This window comes from Ammodytes marinus (genome assembly GCF_949987685.1).
Source record: "Ammodytes marinus genome assembly, chromosome: 13".
Classification (NCBI taxonomy): Eukaryota; Metazoa; Chordata; class Actinopteri; order Uranoscopiformes; family Ammodytidae; genus Ammodytes; species Ammodytes marinus.
Genome location: NC_137217.1, coordinates 24573907 through 24594110, shown reverse-complemented (window position 1 = coordinate 24594110; position 20204 = coordinate 24573907). Strand labels below are relative to the sequence as shown.

The following is a 20204-nucleotide window of genomic DNA, read 5'->3' as shown; positions in this document are numbered from 1 at the left end:
CTTGTATGATGAGCTTTCCATGTGTATGTGTGTATTCTTTGGCAGGCATGACATAGTTTCTTGGAATCAATGCAATTGGAATGGAAGTAAAGGTGGAGTCAGCGATTCTGGAGAATGCTTGTTGTCAGAATCACATTGTCAAAATCTGTGAATATCTCCTCCAGATACACTACCTGCACCTGTGTGTGTGCTTATACAAAATAAATAATAATACACAGCCTAGGCTCTGTAAACTGGTCTGTAAACAAAAGGTGCCCACAATAGCTAGCAACAACATTCCCGTTTACAGAGCCCTAGGCTGTGTGTTAACACTCAATTTATTTTTCAGCACACACACAGTACAGACAGGTAGGGTAATGTGAGGAGGAGATATTCACCGATATTGACAAATTCATTTCGACAAGCATTCTGCAGAATCGCTGACTTTACCTTTAACGCCTTACTCAAGAAGGTGTGGGTTCAAAGGCCTGAGGTGAGCTGTGGGGGATCGGCAGAGCAGTCCACAGGGATCCTTGGTGCTTGTCAGACTCAGCAGGAGGCTTCCTGTTTGAGCACGTCTACCTCTGTCTGGGTCCAAAACCAAACTCACCGCAAGACTACAGAGGCGCTAGACGCACAGAGGCTCAATTATTCTATATTCATTTCATTCCACATACAGGTCTAACCCCCCGGCACTGTACAACTGGACATTTTCTATAGATCGTATTGTCCACATCTGGTAGAGAAATATGTAGAAGCAAACAAAGAAGAACATTCAGTATAATGTCAACATACAAGTGCCAACATTAATTCTACTGCTCCCACTGCTGGCTTTGGATTTAATTTTTTAAGAAAGTGCTCCACCTACTGGCAATACAAGGATGTGTCGGAATAAATAGACATGACAAGTTTATACTGTTTCCATATCAAAGTTTATTGCTGACATGCATGTAGAGATCTGATGAAGTACAAAAATATGTTTTTTTATACAAACGTCTTTTTTTTGTTTTTTTTTCATCTGTACAAGTACGCAGTTGTATGTATCTAGATGCCCATGTCTAACCAAGCAGCTTACAACACATTATCCCATTGGGTTTAAACTACACCACATTTCACATCCTACATCGAGTTTCCAGTTGAAACAGTCAACACTATATTGGCTTATAAACTGAAGACTTGTGATTTTAGAAGGAGGGTGAAAATCATCATATCATAAAAACTTTAGCTTTGGGGGAAAAAAAACAACATTTTCTACTCATCCAATTAAAAAGGGATATACCCATTTTTCCTATAGTCTCCTGCAGGACCCACAATGAGTAAAGTATCTTCAAATGATCTATCAGTTGGCACATCTTGCAAGTTTGAAATAAAGCAACAGTCACATTTTACATAGAGTTTAACCTCAGACTATTCCCATGCTTTTTTTTTAATTAAGATCCACATTGCAGTCTACCAATACAACTTTGTAAAACAAACATTGAATCAATCCACTAGCTAATGTTGAACACTTTTTGATTTGGGGAGACAGAAAATAACATCTACATTAAAAGTCTATTTATTGAACCTGTAGTATTACTAATCAGTGGTTGGGCATCATAAAAGATGATCCACTTAGTATCAGCATTAAGCAATGACTATGGTGTTCATGAAACCCCATTTTCTGATGAACAACCTAGATAATTACAATACTGCTGTATATACCCATGGTATTCACATTGAGGTGGGAGAAAGCCGGCAGCTCTCTATACACATTATACTAGCCTCCGGATGTGGTGGTTAATGGCCAACGTGGCCTATAATGCACGTCAATCGGCATGTGTTGAAACAGTTGGTATCTCACTGGGTGGAACTACATACAATATAACTGCCGCAGTCAAGATGGTACATATTTACATACTGACCAGAGAACGCAGCCTTTTGTGGAGATCTCGGAGGGTTAATGTAAAAAAAAAAATCAAAAGAAAAAAGAAAAAAATACAAAAAACCCTTCCGTGAATCAAGATAATGTACGAGTATAGTTTTGTTTTCTGTAAAAAATAGAACTATGCAAATGTCAGTCTTGTTTATTAGTGTAGCTTAAGTTGACCACAGACTTGTGGCAAAATGGCAAGAAAATTAATTTTAGGAATCCAAAAGGAAAACACAAAAAGCAGAAGCTACTCTTTCATGAACGTGGCTGAAAAGGATTAAGATTAGAACCACTGTTAACAACGCTCCTGAAAGCAGCACAGAGAGTCAGGGCTTGTTTCACTGGCATACCTTGTGCCTAGTGTCATATTCCCATTTAGAGAATGATTTTTGACGGACAACCTATCAACGTCGGTGCCACAAGCCCATGTGGTTGGGGGGGAGTGTGTGTGTGTGGGGGGGGGGGGGGGGGGGTGGGAATCGGGTTACACAAGTGAATAAATAAATCAACATGAAATTACGAGAAAAAAAAAAGAAAGAAGTGAAGACGTTTCAAAATATTTCAGAGCCTATGTTCATGCAATCTGTTTGAATATAAATAGAAAGAAGTTTAGATAGCCTAAAGCAGGAACCAATAAGCAGAGGCATGTTGCAGTTTACAGATGCCTAACAGTCACTGGTTAGTAGCTTTGTCATGGTTCAGAGAAACCATTTGATTAGCGAAAAACCCATTAAATTGCCTAGAAGATCCAGCAACTGAACGTAAAACCTAGGAGTCTGTCATTTGTATACCAGCATTGATTACCAGCCACCAGCAGGCCTCTCTGTATAAAGAGCCTGGGTGGTGAGATAATACAAGCATGTACAAGTAGAGCTAGAGAAAGGTCTTGAGAAGGTGATATTTTCCAAACTTAAGAAAGCTTTCATTGCAATCATGACATTAGCTTAAACATTCAGTCAAGCTCCGTCTTGGCAAAGCCTGCACTAGGTTTCACAGTGTCTGCCACTGAGGCAGGCCAGACAACAGAACACAATGATTGGAGGATAGCTTAGAAAGGGTCTGCGACTGTCAGAGGTGGACAGCTCCACAGCGCAGCAGACTCTTATTTTGCCTGGCCCGAAACACACACACACACACACACGCACACACTCTTGGATACTGCAGGAAAGCCTTAAATGACGGTTCACATTCATACTGAAAAACATTTGTCCCATGCTCTGTCTTGATAGAGAGAAACAGGGAAGTTGGAATACCTGGAAGCAATGTGATTCTGAATGGGGGCTGCGAGTACCAGTTTCCTTGGCTAAGAGTAATCTTAAGACATTATTTTTGGCAATAGAAACGTGACAGTGCCTGATCTTCACTATAAATGGCACTGAGGAAGCGTCTCCATCAATATGCCTTGGCAGGGAGGATCCAACAGTTATTCCCATTCAGTTCTTGGCATTGTGACTTCCAGGTACCTCACACTAGCTGCCTAGATGCAAACATAGATTTCCACAGGGATGAGCAAAAGCCGGAGACAATGCATTCTGCAAATATCAAAGTATGTGTGTACAGTACACACATACTTTGATATTCAGTATCTTAAATGCAAAGGTAGGGGTAAAATGCTACTTATTAAGGTAAATATGATTTAAAAAAAAAAGCTTATTCAGATTTTTGTTTTTGAAACCACTGAAAAGGTTTCAAAGCATTATCACTCCGACAGAAAACATTAATGCTTTGTGTCACTGGTGGCATCAAGACTCCATTGTTACAATCCCTTGTCTCAGAACAGTGAGCATGGTTTACCAACAGAGAAGAGAGACAGAGAGGTAGATTGATTTGAAGTCAGAGTTACAGACAGGAACCAGTCTGGATCTTTTTCGATAAAGGGAAAGAATTGAGAGGAAGGAATGAGAGGAGGAGGGGGGGGGGGTTGAATGTGGGTTTAAAGAAGTGACATCTGTGATCTGGTGATCTGACTTAGGGAAATACCATTAACCACTAGGAAGAGAAGGGGTTGCTACATGATTCTGGTCCTGTATTGCTCAGGGGATCCAGGTTGGACTGGGAAAGTGTTACAGTAGGGAGATCTCAAAGGAGGAGGAGGGATCCGGGGTTAATTGTCTCTCCAACACTCCAGGCAGAGCGTTGTCTTAGCCCCATGTATGAATGCACCATCAGGTTGCTTACACAGTGAGATCTGACTGTGGGTTACCTGAGGGCAAAGAACCTTTGGTTCAGATCTTCCTCCAGGACTTTCTATGTTTCACTGAAAGATCCAGACATGAGGAGTTTAGTTCTAAATAATTGGCAGTTTGTTCTTGTGCCCTACCCAACACTGGCTCCACCTAGCTTGCCCAAAAGCCCCCCTTGGATGAGGCCATGTGCACCCTGGTTGGTGCTGGGGCCTGTGTGCCAGTTCAGTTTATGGGCTCACTCTCCTCTGTCCCCTCTGTCCCTGGGGAGGTCAGTGAGGCTCATGGCTTTGCTGTGAACTACTTCCGGAGGAACCGTTGGGCCAGTATGGCAGCATCCAGCGGGCTGACAGGCTGCGCGTCGTGGCCAAGACGCCTTACAGGTGGAATACTGCCAAACTGCCGCTTGGTGAGAAAGCTCTTGGCCTCGTGGATAGTGTTCTTCTCTTCAGCCAGCAGCAGCTGCTGGCGCATGTAGTTCTCAAACTCGTACTGTGAAGACTCTTCTATCGCCTTGGCCTGGGGGAAGAAAATGGATTCTGTTCAGTGTGCTGCAACATCTGAGCCGATTTAAATAACCATGTCCTCTAAGTGTATCCGAGAAGTATTGCATACACGAGGCAAAGCCAGTGTAAAATGTGACTCGCATCAACAGTTATCAACTGTCACTGCATATAGGTAATGCTTTTCTTAAATAGCTCAGTTTTAGCTATTCCGGATGTATACATCAGGTTCCATAATTTACCTCTTGCAGAAGTTCTGGGTGATTGACCTGATCGTCAATATCCGGCACCACCTGCAGAGGGCCACTCATCGACGAAACAGACTGCCTGTGATTCAGAATACAAAACAAGGTTGATGATTTAACAACAGCAAGATCTTACATTTGAAATAGCCAAGGTGGGTGGCTATGGCTTAAAGCAGGATTTTAGCCATAGCTACGTGCAGATAATTCCAGTGCCTACAGCAATGTGAAGACAACCAGTGGACATCTTGTGGCAGTTATTAGAAGGCTTTTTACAGTTATTTCTCAGCTCTTCAAACAATATTTTATGTGAGTGTTCAAAAAATCCAGCAGGGGGAGCAATTACCATGAGGCAATGATGCCGCCGAGAGATTCCAGCACCTCTCCTGCAGTGAGCCTCTGCTGAGGGTCCAGAACCAGCAGCTTTCGGATCAGGCACACCGTGTTTTCAGACACACGGCCATCTCTAGTGAGGAGAACGTGAAATGACAATTGTATTTGTTAAATGCGACTGTAACTCGCATGTCCACAATGCTGCTATTGTAAGACTATACTGACTTTAGTTCATGTCCAATCTGAATATGAAAATGTGGTCAGTTCTCAGCAAACGATCTGCAAAAATATCTTAATCCAGGTTGGAGTATGCAAAATCTTTGGGGCAATCAATTTGTCAGGAGGGGGTACATTTGACCAAAGTTCTGCCAGTTATAACCCAAGTTACAGTTCATTTAATTTTGCAAAGTTATAAAAGACTGAGACACAACTAAAACAGAACGATAATGCTGCATTAATGCTGACATTTCTGAAAATGTTCACACTCACTCTGGGATGGAGTACTCTGCTGCCTTGATCTTCCGGAAGAGCTCTTGAGGTATGCTGTCATAAAAAGGGAACTGGCCGTACAGCATGGTGAACAGCACCACACCAAGAGCCCACATGTCACTGGGCTTACCACGATAGGGCCGACCTGAACACAGGAAAGGGAGGAGATCAGGGTCAGTGTTTGATTTCATTTTGCATTTGAAATGGTGTCAGCAAATTGTTTTGCTCCAAAATCAGTCAAGCTATATGGGATTGAAATATTGCAGTTGGAGCCAGTGATCAAACAGTGATAAGTTAAGTTCATGTTATGTCACAAGGTGAAATGTGACATAACGTGAACATTTAACCCTAAGCCATTAAGCCAGCTATGGATCGGCGATGAATTAATTGGAGCAGGTGAGGGGTGGAGCATCATGGCTGTACATGACCATAGGCAGTGTTGTTACAGCCAGGCAGGCGGTAGCAACAGCAGCAGGCAATTATGTTAAAGCTTGACACACACACATGGGGGATGGGGGTAGATGGGAGTAGTTTCCCTCCAGTGAGTCATCAGTGTGTGAGTCACTGAAGCTCTGTTTAATGGTGTGCCTGTCACGTTATGCTGATATGCACACCCGGGTTTTATCTACAGTTTGAGTGGTTGGATCTGAACACTTAACACTCTTAATCTTATACATTGTCCAGGAAGATTTTCCGAAAGTCAATGTTTAAATGGATGGCATTGGGGTCTACGATGGAGGGTACATGCACAAGCCCCAACCCCGTTGGTGTTTGGAGCTCAGGTCTGGGCATTTACTTTGACAAATGAGCGTCTGTGAAGCTGAACAATGAAAGTGGATTTCTGCTATTTTCACAGACAAAGAAGTGTTTCACATAAAGAGGAAAGTGGCTTCCTCTGCAGACACGAACCATGAGAAAATGCAACATCACAGTGATGACACAAACAAATATACAGAAAGAAGAAGCTATTTCTAGCTTTCGCCAGTCCGAGATTGCAACAAAACCTCTTCCTTGTTGCCTCATAACCGGAAAATCAAACACAAGACTGACTGCTTAACGTTACGCAATGCCCTCACAAAGGGTCAATCTTTTAACCAGAACTCTACGGTCTGGCATTTGGGGGGAAAAATGTTGGACAAATGTGTTTCATTTTCAGTTAAAACAGTACACCACCCTATTTCACATCTTAGAAGTGGACAGTGGCACATGCAAGGCAGTGAGGAAGGTTTTGACAGCTGGACACACGTGATCAGCTGCTACTAAAACAGGTGTGACTGTTGGTTTTTAAAAGTGTCAAAAACTTTATAATGTTGACCGCCGTGACCAAATGTCAGAAAATGAGCTTTTCAGCACCTTTTTTCTTACCGTCTGAAAAGCACCTTGCTTGATGAACCAATTGCGTATATAAAAAAATAAATAAAAAATGCAACACATCCACACTCACCACTTAATACATCGGGGCTGATGTAGGCCGGACTTCCTCTCTGGTCTTTCAGCAGGTCGTCCTCACTCACCAGGTGCTTTCCAAGGCAGAAGTTGGTGATGGTGATACGGTGAGTCCTGTAAGCGCACACAAACATGCCCTGATAAATAACCGGCTTATGTACTTTTTTTTTTAAATTACTATACACATTCTCCACTTTAACTTGAGCAAACCATGAAAAATACACAGCAGTCAAACAGTCTTACTCATCACAACCAATGTAAGTTTGAAATGTAAAAAGATCACAATAAGGAGAAAATGTGTGTTCTCTCAACATTTGTTTCATGTTCTTATCTCATCCCTTGTGTTCTCGTTTGTGTACCTTCCAGTTCAGCTTCATATAAACGTTATTACTTAAAGTGTAACTGCACCCTTTTACTTGTTTTTTGAGATAGAAGCTGAATTAAATCACTATGTTGGTAAGGAACACATATATGCTGGTGTTAACATTGAAAAAAATTGCAATATGTTAAATATCGGCAATTTAAGAAATGTTTTGTATTGTAAATTATTTTAGAACTTTACTAAGATTTGAAAAAAACTTTTTCCTTCGGATTCGAAAAATGACGTACATGGGACTTTTTTGACCCCATGTACGTCATCACGTCGCCGCAAAGCCAGGCACGCTCTTCATAGGTCCATGGCTGGTCCGTGAGCTACTACTGTTATACTGTCCCTCCAAGGATGTTATTTCGGGGGTTAACACCCTTCACTTCTACCGACAGTGTGTCTGCAATATCTCGCTTGCGCGAACAGACACACTGACACACTCACTCACACACACACACACACACACACACACACACACACACGGACTCGTTCATTGTTTCACTTGATTGACACGCTACCGCTCGCTCTCCTCGCTCACACTCACACACACACACAGCCGCTAGCTCACTTGCTGTCTCCTAACACTACGATAGAGACACCCGCCAACAATTTAGAATAAGAAAAGTCCTCCACTCAGACGACCCATCTGTGTGGCATATGAGCTCACTGTGTAGCGACAGGGCCGTTAGACTTTGTGTCACTCCATTTTTCAATGAAGTCATGTCATTCAGATCTTCCTAAGTGACAGCTACTAGCAGCTAGCCCCCTCCTTCACTGACACCGCGCCCCCCTCCCTCCCGAAAGTCGGCCGGCTGATGTCGGAATGTTTAAAAACAAAGGTTCTCAAACGGAATTCAGAATCCATGGTCTGAAAGCATTTTTCAAAATCGTGCAGTAGCTCAAACAGGGGGTGCAGTTACCCTTTAACATAAAGTATGTTTATTATCATTGACATCGCTGTTTTAGCCAGAGGGCATCGTTCTACATTTGCATGTAAAGAACAAGACGCCCTTCAGACATACTGGCTCTTCAAAGTCTGAAAAGACCCACTGCCATTACCAGTGATGTTTGATTCATTTGGTTTCTGTGGAAATAAACAATTTGCCATGACAAAAATGTTCTGAGTCATCAAGGTACATTTGGTTTTGCATGTAGTGGAGTGAAACTGAACAATATTAAAGCTGATGGACTGTGGACTGCTAAAGCTTTTTGATCTCATAGACAGAGAGAGACAGAGAGAGACAGAGAGAGACAGAGAGAGAGAGAGAGAGAGAGAGAGAGAGAGAGAGAGAGAGAGAGAAAAAGCACTTTGACAAACATATGAGTCAACATGTGGCTTGGGATAATTGTCTTGATGACTCACAGCATGGTGATGGGCAGGCAAACAAATGTATAAAAGCTCCCAAAGATTTAAAATATGAACACAAGCGCACAACTTCAAAGTGCATGCACACAATCACTCGTATTGTGAACACACACAACGCTCACAAAGCACACACAAAAGCAGCCACGGTCCAGAGCCTAGGTCCCTACTGGATCACGCTCCTCACCCACATCCGCTTTCTAAAAAAGCCTGAGGTCAACAGCTTCCCCTATTCTCTCTCACTTTCACACCCTGTCCCCCCCCCCCCCCCCACACACACACACACAACTCCCATTAAAGCATCTGGGGCCAATTCCTGTCAAACACTCAATTTCCAACTAAATGAAGCCAATCTCAATCTTTCCTTGGAAAACATTCAGTTCACATAATGTTCCGGCTACTTGATCCAACCCTTTAAACAGCTGTTTTGTGATCCGAGCCTTTCTAACCATACAGTGGCCTTGTGATGTGCACAAGGATGGGCCAGAGGAACAGAGTGCAATACTTCAAGGACCCTCAACATAAAAGCTTCCTTCATAGCGGAGTCTGCTCTTTTGTCCCCGTGTGCATCACGACCCAGGCTTCTATTCTTGCACCGGAGATTGTGGTAAATTAAATTGTATGTTTGCCTCGTGAGGCGAGGGTCCCCGAGGACTGAAGAGAGACCACACCGTCGCTGCTTCCTGGTCACATGACCCCGGGTAAATTAGGAAACCAGAAACCTGAACACCCCCCCCCCCCATGTTTTCTCCCTCCCCACAACATTTGGCTGAAAGTACACCAGCTGACAAGAAGAAGAGGTTAAGCGCAGGGCAACTTTAGAGAGACCAGCACATTGAATCTCTCTGAAGTCTGAACCAATGACTTGGAAGACTGTACTAGGGCCCACGCGCTGCTGTAGCAGTTTAACCTTCATTTTAGTTGACAATACTGAAGTCTAACTACCGCTCGTCTAAAACTCTTGCAACAAAAACAGGAATGCCAAAAAGACAGTCAATTCCAGTGTGAAAAAACAAATCAATCAATACTCAAACCACTAATTCAATCTGAAGAGGTGATGCTCCCCTGAGACAATACAGCAAAGATGGTGAGTAAACTAATAGAAATAATAATTGAATGCATGTCCTAAAACGTGGGAGTCAATACAGATCAGACATGTACATCGTCAACAAAACCTGCAGATTGATTTATAACATCCTGCTTTCATAACAGCTGGCTGCGCAAGAGGAAATCGCATCATTCTTGCATAAACTGCTGAGCGCGTTGATGGCACCGGAGCATTTCCCAGAGTGACGACAAGCAGCGAGCGGGCTTTGGGCTCGGTCAGCATCCGTGTTCTTCCTGATTTTACAAATCATACACAACATCCAGGGTGGAGTGACAGGAAATGGCAGGCAGGCAAAGTATGATGCATTAAGGAGACAGGAAAAGTGGGGAAAAAAGGGATATGACAAAGGAGATGAAACAGCAGATAATGAGAGCAGGAAAGGGATTGGTGTGTAAAATAAATTAGAGAAAAGAGTAGACGGTAAATACATGATGACTGTGTGTGCTTGTGTTCTTGTGTGTGTGTGTGTGCGTGTGCGTGCATGCATGTGTGTGTTGCACTGTGGGGTGAGTCAGCTCTGAGCTATGGGGCCTTTGGCAGGCCTCTCCTTTGTCTCCAGCTTGGTCGGAGTGTTCCGCTTGTCTGCTCCACGGCCCCGCCACCCTCCTCCCCTGGCCAAAACACACTCTCCTGTTTCATCATCACCACCACCAGTACTGCTGCTGCTGTGGCTGTGGGCACCACACTCTAAAGCTTGAGATGCAAACTGTGTGTGCCTAAAAGATAGCCTGGAATGTCACAACTCAATGCACACACACTTCGCTTTTAATGCATGACAACTCTTATGATTACACTCACTAGTGTGTGATCCAAGCATGCTCGATGTGAAGGTGTATGTAAGCATGAGTAGGTGCTGTCAGTCAGTCAGCGTGTGTGTCATGTCATTCCAAATGAAAACATTGACTTTATGGGATGATTATTAATCTCCAAGAACACGCGTGCAGACTACTGCTGTTCAGAGTCCACCACAAAAGTATGTTCCATTCTGCAGGGACTAGCCCCAACTGCAGCCCTATGTAACATTACTCATGCAAACCCACCCTAAAAACACTCACGAAGGAGAACAAAGCAGTGGCATATATTCTTTGCTCCGTTTTGCACCAGAGTCCAGTTCACCCTTCTCTTCCAATAATCCAAAAGGGAATGAATCATCAGCCTTTTACTCAACATACAGACACAAACCCAGAGTGTGAGAGAGAGAGAGAGAGAGAGCAAGGCTTTAGGTTTATACTAACTGATCTCCCTTTTAGTCTGAGAACCCTGTGACCCCTGCTTGGGTTTAGCCAGACACACACTGGATACAGGCTGCTGGGTCCGACTGAGGCCTCCCAACACACGTGAGATGAGACAGATATGACTCACTGGAAGGCAGAAATGACTGACCCTGTATAATGGGGAGAGGTTGTTGACCAGAACTGATTGACAAGGCCGGATGAGTGAATGACTTTCATCTTACCGTTTGTTCAGCACCATGTTTCCCAGCTTGAGGTCTCTGTGCACAATGTTTTTCTGCACACAGGAAAGAAAGAAAGAAAGAAAGAAAGAAAGAAAGAAAGAAAGAAAGAAAGAAAGAAAGAAAGAAAGAAAGAAAGAAAGAAAGAAAGAAAGAAAGAAAGAAAGAAAGAAAGAAAGAAAGAGATAAAAATAAATGTTTGCTCAAATCCTGCTTAGTGAATCATTGGTATCAAAACAATCAGGTTTGTTTTCGGGAGTAGCATGGGAGATGAGTAATCAGATGAGGATGTGTGACTAGCTAGCGGAACAACAAAGCCAAAAACATAATATTCAAGTCTTTTTTTCAGTGTGGTAATATGATGGACACAACTTTGTTTGAGAAGTGGAAGTGCACTTTTTCTTTTGGGTAGTCCAACCCATTTCCCTATCCTAGACCCACCTTATGAAGGGCCTCCACCACACGCACTACATCATAGAAGATGACGATGGCCTCGCGCTCGCTCAGGCGCTTCTCCTTGATGACGTAATGCTGGAGGTTTATGAGGTCGGCCGTCTTGTCGCTGAAGTCGTGAGCGCACAGGCAGTCCAGCACCAGGCAGATCCGCTTCTTCATCTTGCGCACTTTGTTGGCCTCAGTGTCCTCCACTATTTCGTAGGCTCGATCCTGGGGAAAACGATAACAGTGGGAAGTGTGAGCAGTGCAAGTGGATACATGGTAAAAAGGACTCCACTTATATAGCGCTTTTCCCTGGTTTTTCCACAGAACCAAAGCGCTTTACATGGTTTTGTACACATTCGCCCAGTCGCACCATAGATAGTAAATAATATGGATGTAGCATCTGGGCTGACTTCAGTTATTCACACCGCATTCAATAATCCTGGTTTGTGCGCGTCGCCATTTTGTGAGATTTTTACTCCGCCTCACGTCGGGGGGAGGGAGATAGCCGACGTATACCTCCGAGGCAAAGTGAGGGACAACGGGCGGAGAGCTGTCACTCAAGAGATCGCGCCAATACATTTGAACCTCCAAAAGAATAAAAACTAGCGTGGTCCAAAAAAAATTCACTCCCCTCAGTGTTGGAGATAAGACCTAAACATACAGACTAAAATGGTTTTGTGGACCAGGCTATAAATAGGTTTAATAAGACTTTGAAAACGGCCTGTCTAACAAGTTAGTCAAAGAAAAATTGCTCAGTCTTGGTACCACCCCCAGTGGCACTTCCGGGTTACTACAGTTGTGGTCACTTCCTTATTGGATGCTGGTAAAGATCGCTGAGGTTGGGGCTTGATTCGCACACACACATTCACATACACCGATAGAAGCAGCCACCACGCTAACTATCGGAGCAATTTAGGGGTTAAGTCAGCCTAGGGAAACTTGGACATGTGGCGGGGTGACGGGGGATCGAACCGATGACTATGCAACTCGGTGGACGACCGCCCTGCACGCGGGTCCACAGCCGCCCATAAAGAGTAGAGTTGTTGATATACTTTAGATGCACTTTCCAACAGCATCCAATCAATGTTAGGTTGAGGCCTTCATGAATGAATCAAACTGAAAGGATTCCTGCAGGTTACAGGCAAATCAATCACGCAGCTGATATGAGTAAGAAACATCTAGCCCTCCTCAAAGGGTGGTGGAGGACAAATGACAAAGGTGATTCTTCTTCTTCCAACCCCAGTCTTAGAGTCACCACAGCGTATTGATTTCTGTATCAGGTTGTCCTTTTTTTTTTTAATACAGTCAGTCCCCAGTGAAAGCATACATTATAAACTGGTTCTCTCACAGTGGAGATGCACTATAATAACCCAATCGATATCGCAAACTTATATGAATCAGAGAGTGCATGGCTCAATGGTGCTATTCTGAGAACACTGGCAGAGTGGAACAGACAGGATGTGAAAGAGAGACAGAAAGACAGAGAGAGAGAGATAGAGATAAAGAGAGAGAAGATGGAACAATAACAAAGTTAGAAGAGGAGGAAGACGGGAAGACAGGTAAGGGGCGGGGGCTGATTGTGAATGGATGGTGCTATGAATAGAGAACGACTGTAGATAAATATGACTTAATGGTACTCCCGCTTCTGTATTGAAATAACCCTGATAGAGAAACAACAAGTAGCTGGCTGGACCAATAACACGCTCGCCTCCGCTATTACTGAGCTGATAAAAAGACGGCCGTTACATGCACTTGCATGGTGATAGACAAGAGTAGAAATTGTGACAAAGTTGACTTGACTTATGTATCCGTCAATATAAATGTATATATATATAAAAAAAAACATTTCTCAGTCTACCTGGAACAGGCCATGGTGGTGGACTACCCCATCCTGGTTGTGCAGCAGAGAAAGGAGGGAATACTCAGTGTGCAGCAGCATTTTGCCCTGCCTCTCCTCCTGAGTCTCCCCTGCAGAGTCCACTCGCTCCTCCAGCGTCAGGATCTAGAGAAAGCACACATGAGAAGAACACAGAACAACATTAGAGGTCACGAGACAACAGCCGGTACAGGATCAGACAGACAGCGGAAAAGAGAGCTTTAACTAATTCAGTATGAAGCTCGTTTTCAGTTCGGAAACAAAACCTTTTTAAATGAAATCGAGTTACATCTGCTTAGCACTTTAAAAAAAAAGGTGGGGTCAGCGATTCTGGAGAACGCATGATGATCACTTTTTTTTGTCAAAATCAGTGAATATCTCGCACCTTTAAGAGAAGTGAACAAGCTGTGCAACAGACACTGAAGCGCTGTAGTGACGGGTATGAGGGAAGGGTCATGCACTGACTCACTACATGGTCATGGGGGTTGAAGACGACATTCCAGGTGGGGCGCTACCTTCCTCCCCCTATAGCTCCCTTCCAACACAACAGACATTGGATAAACCCAATAAACAGATTGCCCAGCTGAGGTTCTGTTGTTTTGCACCAGACTGAAATAGGGGCCATAAAATGAACAGCAACAAAAGGAAGGGTCAAAGGTTCAGATGTCTACTGGGACAGCCTAGCTTTGTTTTGAATCGGATGCTTTTTTATTTTTTTTATTGAACCATGTGCTTAACTCATTGCACTTGGGAGAAAGAACAACACACACAAAAAACTGTGCCAAGCCTAGCAGACTTACTTTGAGCTGATAGAAGTCATCGGTGCCATCCTTTCTGGCCAGACATTGCACTATGCTGGGCACTGGTGAGTTGCCCAGGCGAGGCCCTGTATGGACAAGAAAAAGGAACAGCTGCATGACCAAAAGGCAGACTGCAGGCCGAAGTGTGTGCTCTCACTGCAACTCATTAAAGGCTGCATGTGCACGGACCCATTAACACCCTTGGTGTAATGTTTTCTTTGGCACTCTGCTAGGCAAATAGTGGAGGAGTTGTGTAGTAGAACACATACAAAACATTGTCAAGAGGGAGGAAATTAACCTTGCTCCAACACAGACTTAGACCGTTCCGGCCGAAGTCATGGGGATCAGCAAAATTCTTCACATTCTTCCGTCAGGCATGCGTAGTACACACAGAGACAACCTGCATCTCTCACAGTCACACACACACACACGCTAACACAGAGCAATCTCAGCCATGTGTTTGACCATTTCCATACATTTGGGGTTTGTGAAAACACCAGTAGCTTCTTACCAAGGATGAAGGGCCCAGCTCTCTTGGCATTACTGCCGGATATCCCAGGACATTGCAGCTTGCTGGCCCTGCCTGATGTCTCTCCAGCCCCCCTCTCCGACGAGCGCCGTTTGGACATACTGGAGCTCTACGGGGGAAACACATCAGATTAGTACCCTAGATAAAGAAAGTCAAGTTAAAAAGATATTAGTGCATGCATACTACATAAGAGGACACAAACCGATGCCAAATTACAGCAACAGTAATCTGTAACCAACAATGGTTTTATAAATAGTATGTTTGAAAATAAAGACTATACCCAGAGTTGTAGCAGGGCTTCTTACAGGCCGGTCAAGAGTGCAGTGATTACATGGATAGAAGTAAAAGGAGGTATGCTTGAGAGCGGCTCCTCCCCGCCTGTTTTAAAAATCCCTCCCACACGTTTACCAACACCTCAGTGTGAATGTGAGCCCATTACACTCCATTCAGAATGATTGCTGCTGGCGTCAAGGGGGACACCTCTGATTCAATCTCCCCAAGAGGCAATGTAAATGGCCCACAATCTACAATTCAAATGCTGCTTGCTTTCATTGAAAGGCACTGTGCTAGGCTAGCACACATTTCTTTAAAACAAAAGCATTTTAATTTGTGTCTTAGCACTACTAAATACAAAAAACATATTTAGCTTTATACTGCTGCTGGGGACACTGGTTAAGAGAATCCTTCCGCTCTTAATCGTTATCTTAAAATCGGTACAGACGGCTTATCTGCCCGGACCGTCCTCTGAAAGGACATGCGTGTTCAAACAAGGCTGAAACAAAAAGAAATGCCAAGCCTTTACACAGTGATAAGGTAGTAGATTCATGTCAGGTGAACCAGTGACAGTGTGACACATCATCGTAATTACACAAACTACTAACTGCCGCATCAGATGTACCTCCCAGGATTCAGAGAGCATGAGGTATGTTTTGTTTACTGATACTGAGTTCTAATGTGATGAAACCCCATCTGTTTCCTGTAACAGGGAAGTAGTGCCTTGAACCCAGAGGAATGATTCACCCGGCTGTCGTCCCGAGTTTCCATTGGACAGAAATTCTTAAATGTCTAGGTGATGACACCAAGAGCGTGAAATGGGTCCCTGAAGCCTCCGACATGTCAACCGAAAAAAACAAAAAATAATAAAAAAAAACATATGGAAGCTAGATCCACAAGAAAGACAACACAGAGTGACATATATGAAGGAAGAAAAAAAAGTATCCAGCTCGTATTGGTGGCGTGCATATTTTAACCAACTACAGAAAGGTTATGATTCATAATTGTATAAAATCCCAAGGACTTTATAAAATGGCAAACAAAGAGTAGCGACACACGCCAAAACATTCCAGAACATGTGATCAGCCTTGCAAGCGGAATTAACTAGAGAGAATTAATATATTACATTATCAGGATATCTTTCCGTTTCAAAACTAGTGGTGTGCCACTCGCCAGTTGGCGTTTTTGGGCAGAGCGAGGCAGGACAGTTGGCAGTCAGTATGGGCTGCTATGATTTCTCACTTCCATGAGGCTTTTTGTGATCCCAGACAGCAGACAGTGTCATCATCGTGTGTCTCTCGCCCATCTGTCTCCATCTCCACTAGTCATCACCCACTGGGTCTGCTGAGCTGAGCTTTTCTGACAGCGTCTGTGGCACAAGCCAGAGTGACACCGAGTTACGCTGCCAATAGTAAGAGAGCATCTTACTCTCTAGAGCACGCGAGGCAAAGCAATGGATAATCCAGACAGAGGCTAAAATGGTTGGCAGAAATCGACAACATGCAATTTCAGTGCTGCCCGGAAAAAAAATGCATTATAAATTGTCTATTGAGTGCTACAAAAAGGCTGCTAAAATATAAATGTACAATAGGTAATATTCCGCTGCTGGGGGCCTCAAGATCAATACAATGACCAAAGAAGACGATGACGTCGTGGATCACGTAAACAGCTTCTGCTATATAATATAGGCAGGCAGCGGAGGGCAAGGCATAATCGTGGTCCATCACGATTGCAAAAACAATACAACAAACCACAATACAATGCTATGAAGCTTCTACCTCTTCATTTTCTTTTTTTTTGCACACATGTGAAGTGACCTTCTCCCCCGTATTATTTGGTCTTCCGTGAGTGACACTATAAGGTGTTGCTGGAATTTTCAGAAAATGGAGTGGATGAGCAGTTCTAATGCAAAATCGATGCATATTTCACCTAAAATAAAAGAACAGAAAAGCGTAAAAGCGAACAGGCATTTAATTTGTTGCCATTTCACACATTTCTAACCGAAGGTAATCTACACTGGACCACCGTTGTGTGCAATGTTTTTTCTCTACACAGCTACATATAGTTAACAGACCCACGGCTATTCGTCTATCTACTAAAACACCAGTGCTGTGGAGCCAACCCCTGACACATCTAAAAAGCAAAGGTCAATGCAACCGACTAATGCATACTGACCTAAATGACATCAGCGCAATGACAGCACACAGCTATCTTTTTCTGACACTGATGTGCCTCTCTGCACAGCCAGTGATCTGGCAAGCAAGACCGCATCTGACTGCCTCTGCCTCTGACTGTACCAGAGGGAGGACAAGAACAGATACAGCCTGTGAATCATATCACACAAAAGGAGGAGAGACATGCTGCCGGTGCCCACGAGAAATGTGGGCTCCTTAAATAGTATCAGAACAAAACAACCATGTAGGTGTTCCGAGGTCCACCCACCCAGACTCCATGCCTCTTGTCTGGCTCTGCAATAACAGCTTGATTGCAAAAAATTAAAGATAGTACCAGGATCGACAAAGAAAAAAAATAAGGGCACTTGAGCAGTTCATTTCCACATACAGTGGATAGCCAAATGTGGGAGCGACCAAAAAGTATGCCATATAGTATGATCCAAATTAATTAACTCACAAAGTCAGGACAAAGAGGTGAAGCCCATCGAAGGTCACACACGCTTCAATCCTGCAGCTTAAATGATATGTCAATCATTTCAGCTCATACACACATCTACCGCTATCAAGCCTACCTCATGCTGCAGTTATTGCAATAACAACGTCCTTAACAAGTCTGTGCGTACAAGGTCACATTAAAAATCACTAGACGAAAATAATGACAATTGAAGACGGACTATAACACGTTGTTTGGTGCCATTTTGCGACCACAAGGTCTGGACACCGTTCAGTTCTGGCAGCGGACAGTGTAAACGAGACAAGTCGTGGGGTAAACCGCTGACGTTATGCCTCACAATTTATGCAAAACCACTCCGCAGACGGCTAATAACTTGTTAAGCCAGGCGGTAAGGTGTTTTGCCCACAACGATGACAATTTCGCCACCTTGAGACGTTTAAAAAACACACAAAACCGCATTACACGGCGTGCTTTAATGCAGACAACGTCTGGTGGAGGTGATTATTTAAATAAACACAAAGTACATGTTATGTAAGGAGGCACATTTAACAATAGGCCAAGCTTATGTGCACACAATCACATACAAACTTATTACGGCGACAAAACAGACTGAATTCCTGGGCTTAATTCGCTGGCAGGGCTTCAGGCACACCGGCTACACAAAGGGGTACACAGCACAAGGAGTTGGGCTTTCGGTGCAAACTACACCGAGCCGCCGTTAGCTAGGTTACGACTTCGTTAGCACGTATTTTTGTGTGCCACAGAGTTTTCAATGTGATTGCTGGCGAGCGACTTTAGCTAACGCGAAGCCCGGAGGCTACGGAGCAGCCGGGAGGCCATTTAAACAAAGTAGGTAACATTACAGCTGGCTAGCCCTGCCAGAAAAGCTAGATAGCAATGTAGTCGCCACCTCGCTTACCTCGAGCCAAAACCGCCGGGTAAAGTCTGCGTCGTCTGCTTACAACATGGACATTTCTTCGGCAAACGCTGTGGTGGATGTGCGGAGCGTATCGCTTTTCACAGGCGAGACCACAGACGATTGGTTTCGGGTTGTTTAGCCTCTGTTACCGAAATGAGCAATTAAGGAAAAGCCTCCGCTCCTCGCTGATCGCATCTTTCCACAGCGACAGCGCCACCTGACAACGGAAATGACGCACATACTTATTTGATGGACAGCTGCGATCGACCAATGCCCACACCTGTCTTTTACCCCCCTGTAAATGGTTGTGCAGTGATGATGAAATGTTCAGTGTTATAAAGTTGCTAAATGAAATACATTACATCATAGTTGTCTGTACGGTAAAACTGAATGTAAGCGATATAGGCCTCCACCAATTGCAAATGTCAGTGTGAACCAGATGTGTACATAGAATAGTTAGTTTGTTATTTATTGTGTCATGTAGGCTACAGTAAATGCATGCCCGGCTCTCATGGACATTTGTCCAAAAGCACATAACTTTTTTTATGTTTAACATTAGGCTACATAGCATTACCAACCTGGTATTTTTTTTTTTTACCAGCGCTAGGTTAAAAACCTTTAAATATGTAGGCTACATAACAAAAGAAAGAGGTTTGACATTGAATAATGAAACATGGAATTAATTTAATCTTCAGTCTCACCTATTTCAGATTTAAAAAAAAATATATAGGCCTATTTTCGTATAAACCAAGCATGGTTGATGTGGCCCGGGAAAGAGAAGTTTGGGGCTCCCTGCTCAAGCTGCTGCCCCCGCTACCCGATTTCGGATAAGCGGTTGAAGATGATGATCATAAACCATCACATTTAAGGCTTACCTATTCATATAGCTATAATTGTATCTGAATGTAAATGTAGCTTACACAAGGGATCTTTGACTGGGTGAAATCTCAGTCTTTGTGTTCAACATTCATCTGATAAAAGTAGGCCTACTACATTTTCAATATTTTAGACTCATAATGTCCGCTCCTATACATTCCTGGACTAGTGGTATATCTGTTAACTGAAATTGCATGGTGTCATTGTTAACACACAACCACCAATTCAGCTTACTAGTCAAGTTCTCTCTCAGCTTGCACAGCTCTGAGTGACTGTGACATTCACTATAAACCACCTACGTTCCCAATTTAGACTATAGCCTAATAACCTTAAATTCCACCCACAGCTACCAGTTTCAGACCAGTGGGCAGGTGTGATACAGACAACCAAAATGACAGAGGCTTATTTGAGTTGCACTAGACTTCCTGCCTTGACTGAGCAGAGCATATACCCCCGGCCACATGAAACATTTGTCAGCGTGTGGCTT

General features: G+C 43.6%; 1 protein-coding gene across 1 annotated transcript; it reads right to left on the bottom strand.

The window, feature by feature from the left end:
• Positions 1-914: 914 nt before the first annotated feature.
• On the bottom strand, positions 915-19021 carry stk40 (serine/threonine kinase 40). The gene is made up of 11 exons (XM_080040307.1): positions 18842-19021; positions 15004-15130; positions 14493-14578; positions 13675-13818; positions 11817-12041; positions 11379-11431; positions 7083-7198; positions 5639-5783; positions 5163-5282; positions 4817-4901; positions 915-4590 (listed from the first exon to the last, which is right to left on the bottom strand). Exons 2-11 carry the CDS (start codon positions 15119-15121, stop codon positions 4372-4374), a joined length of 1311 nt encoding a protein of 436 aa, XP_079896433.1. The 5' UTR covers positions 15122-15130; positions 18842-19021; the 3' UTR covers positions 915-4371.
• Between the last annotated feature and the right edge of the window lie 1183 nt (positions 19022-20204).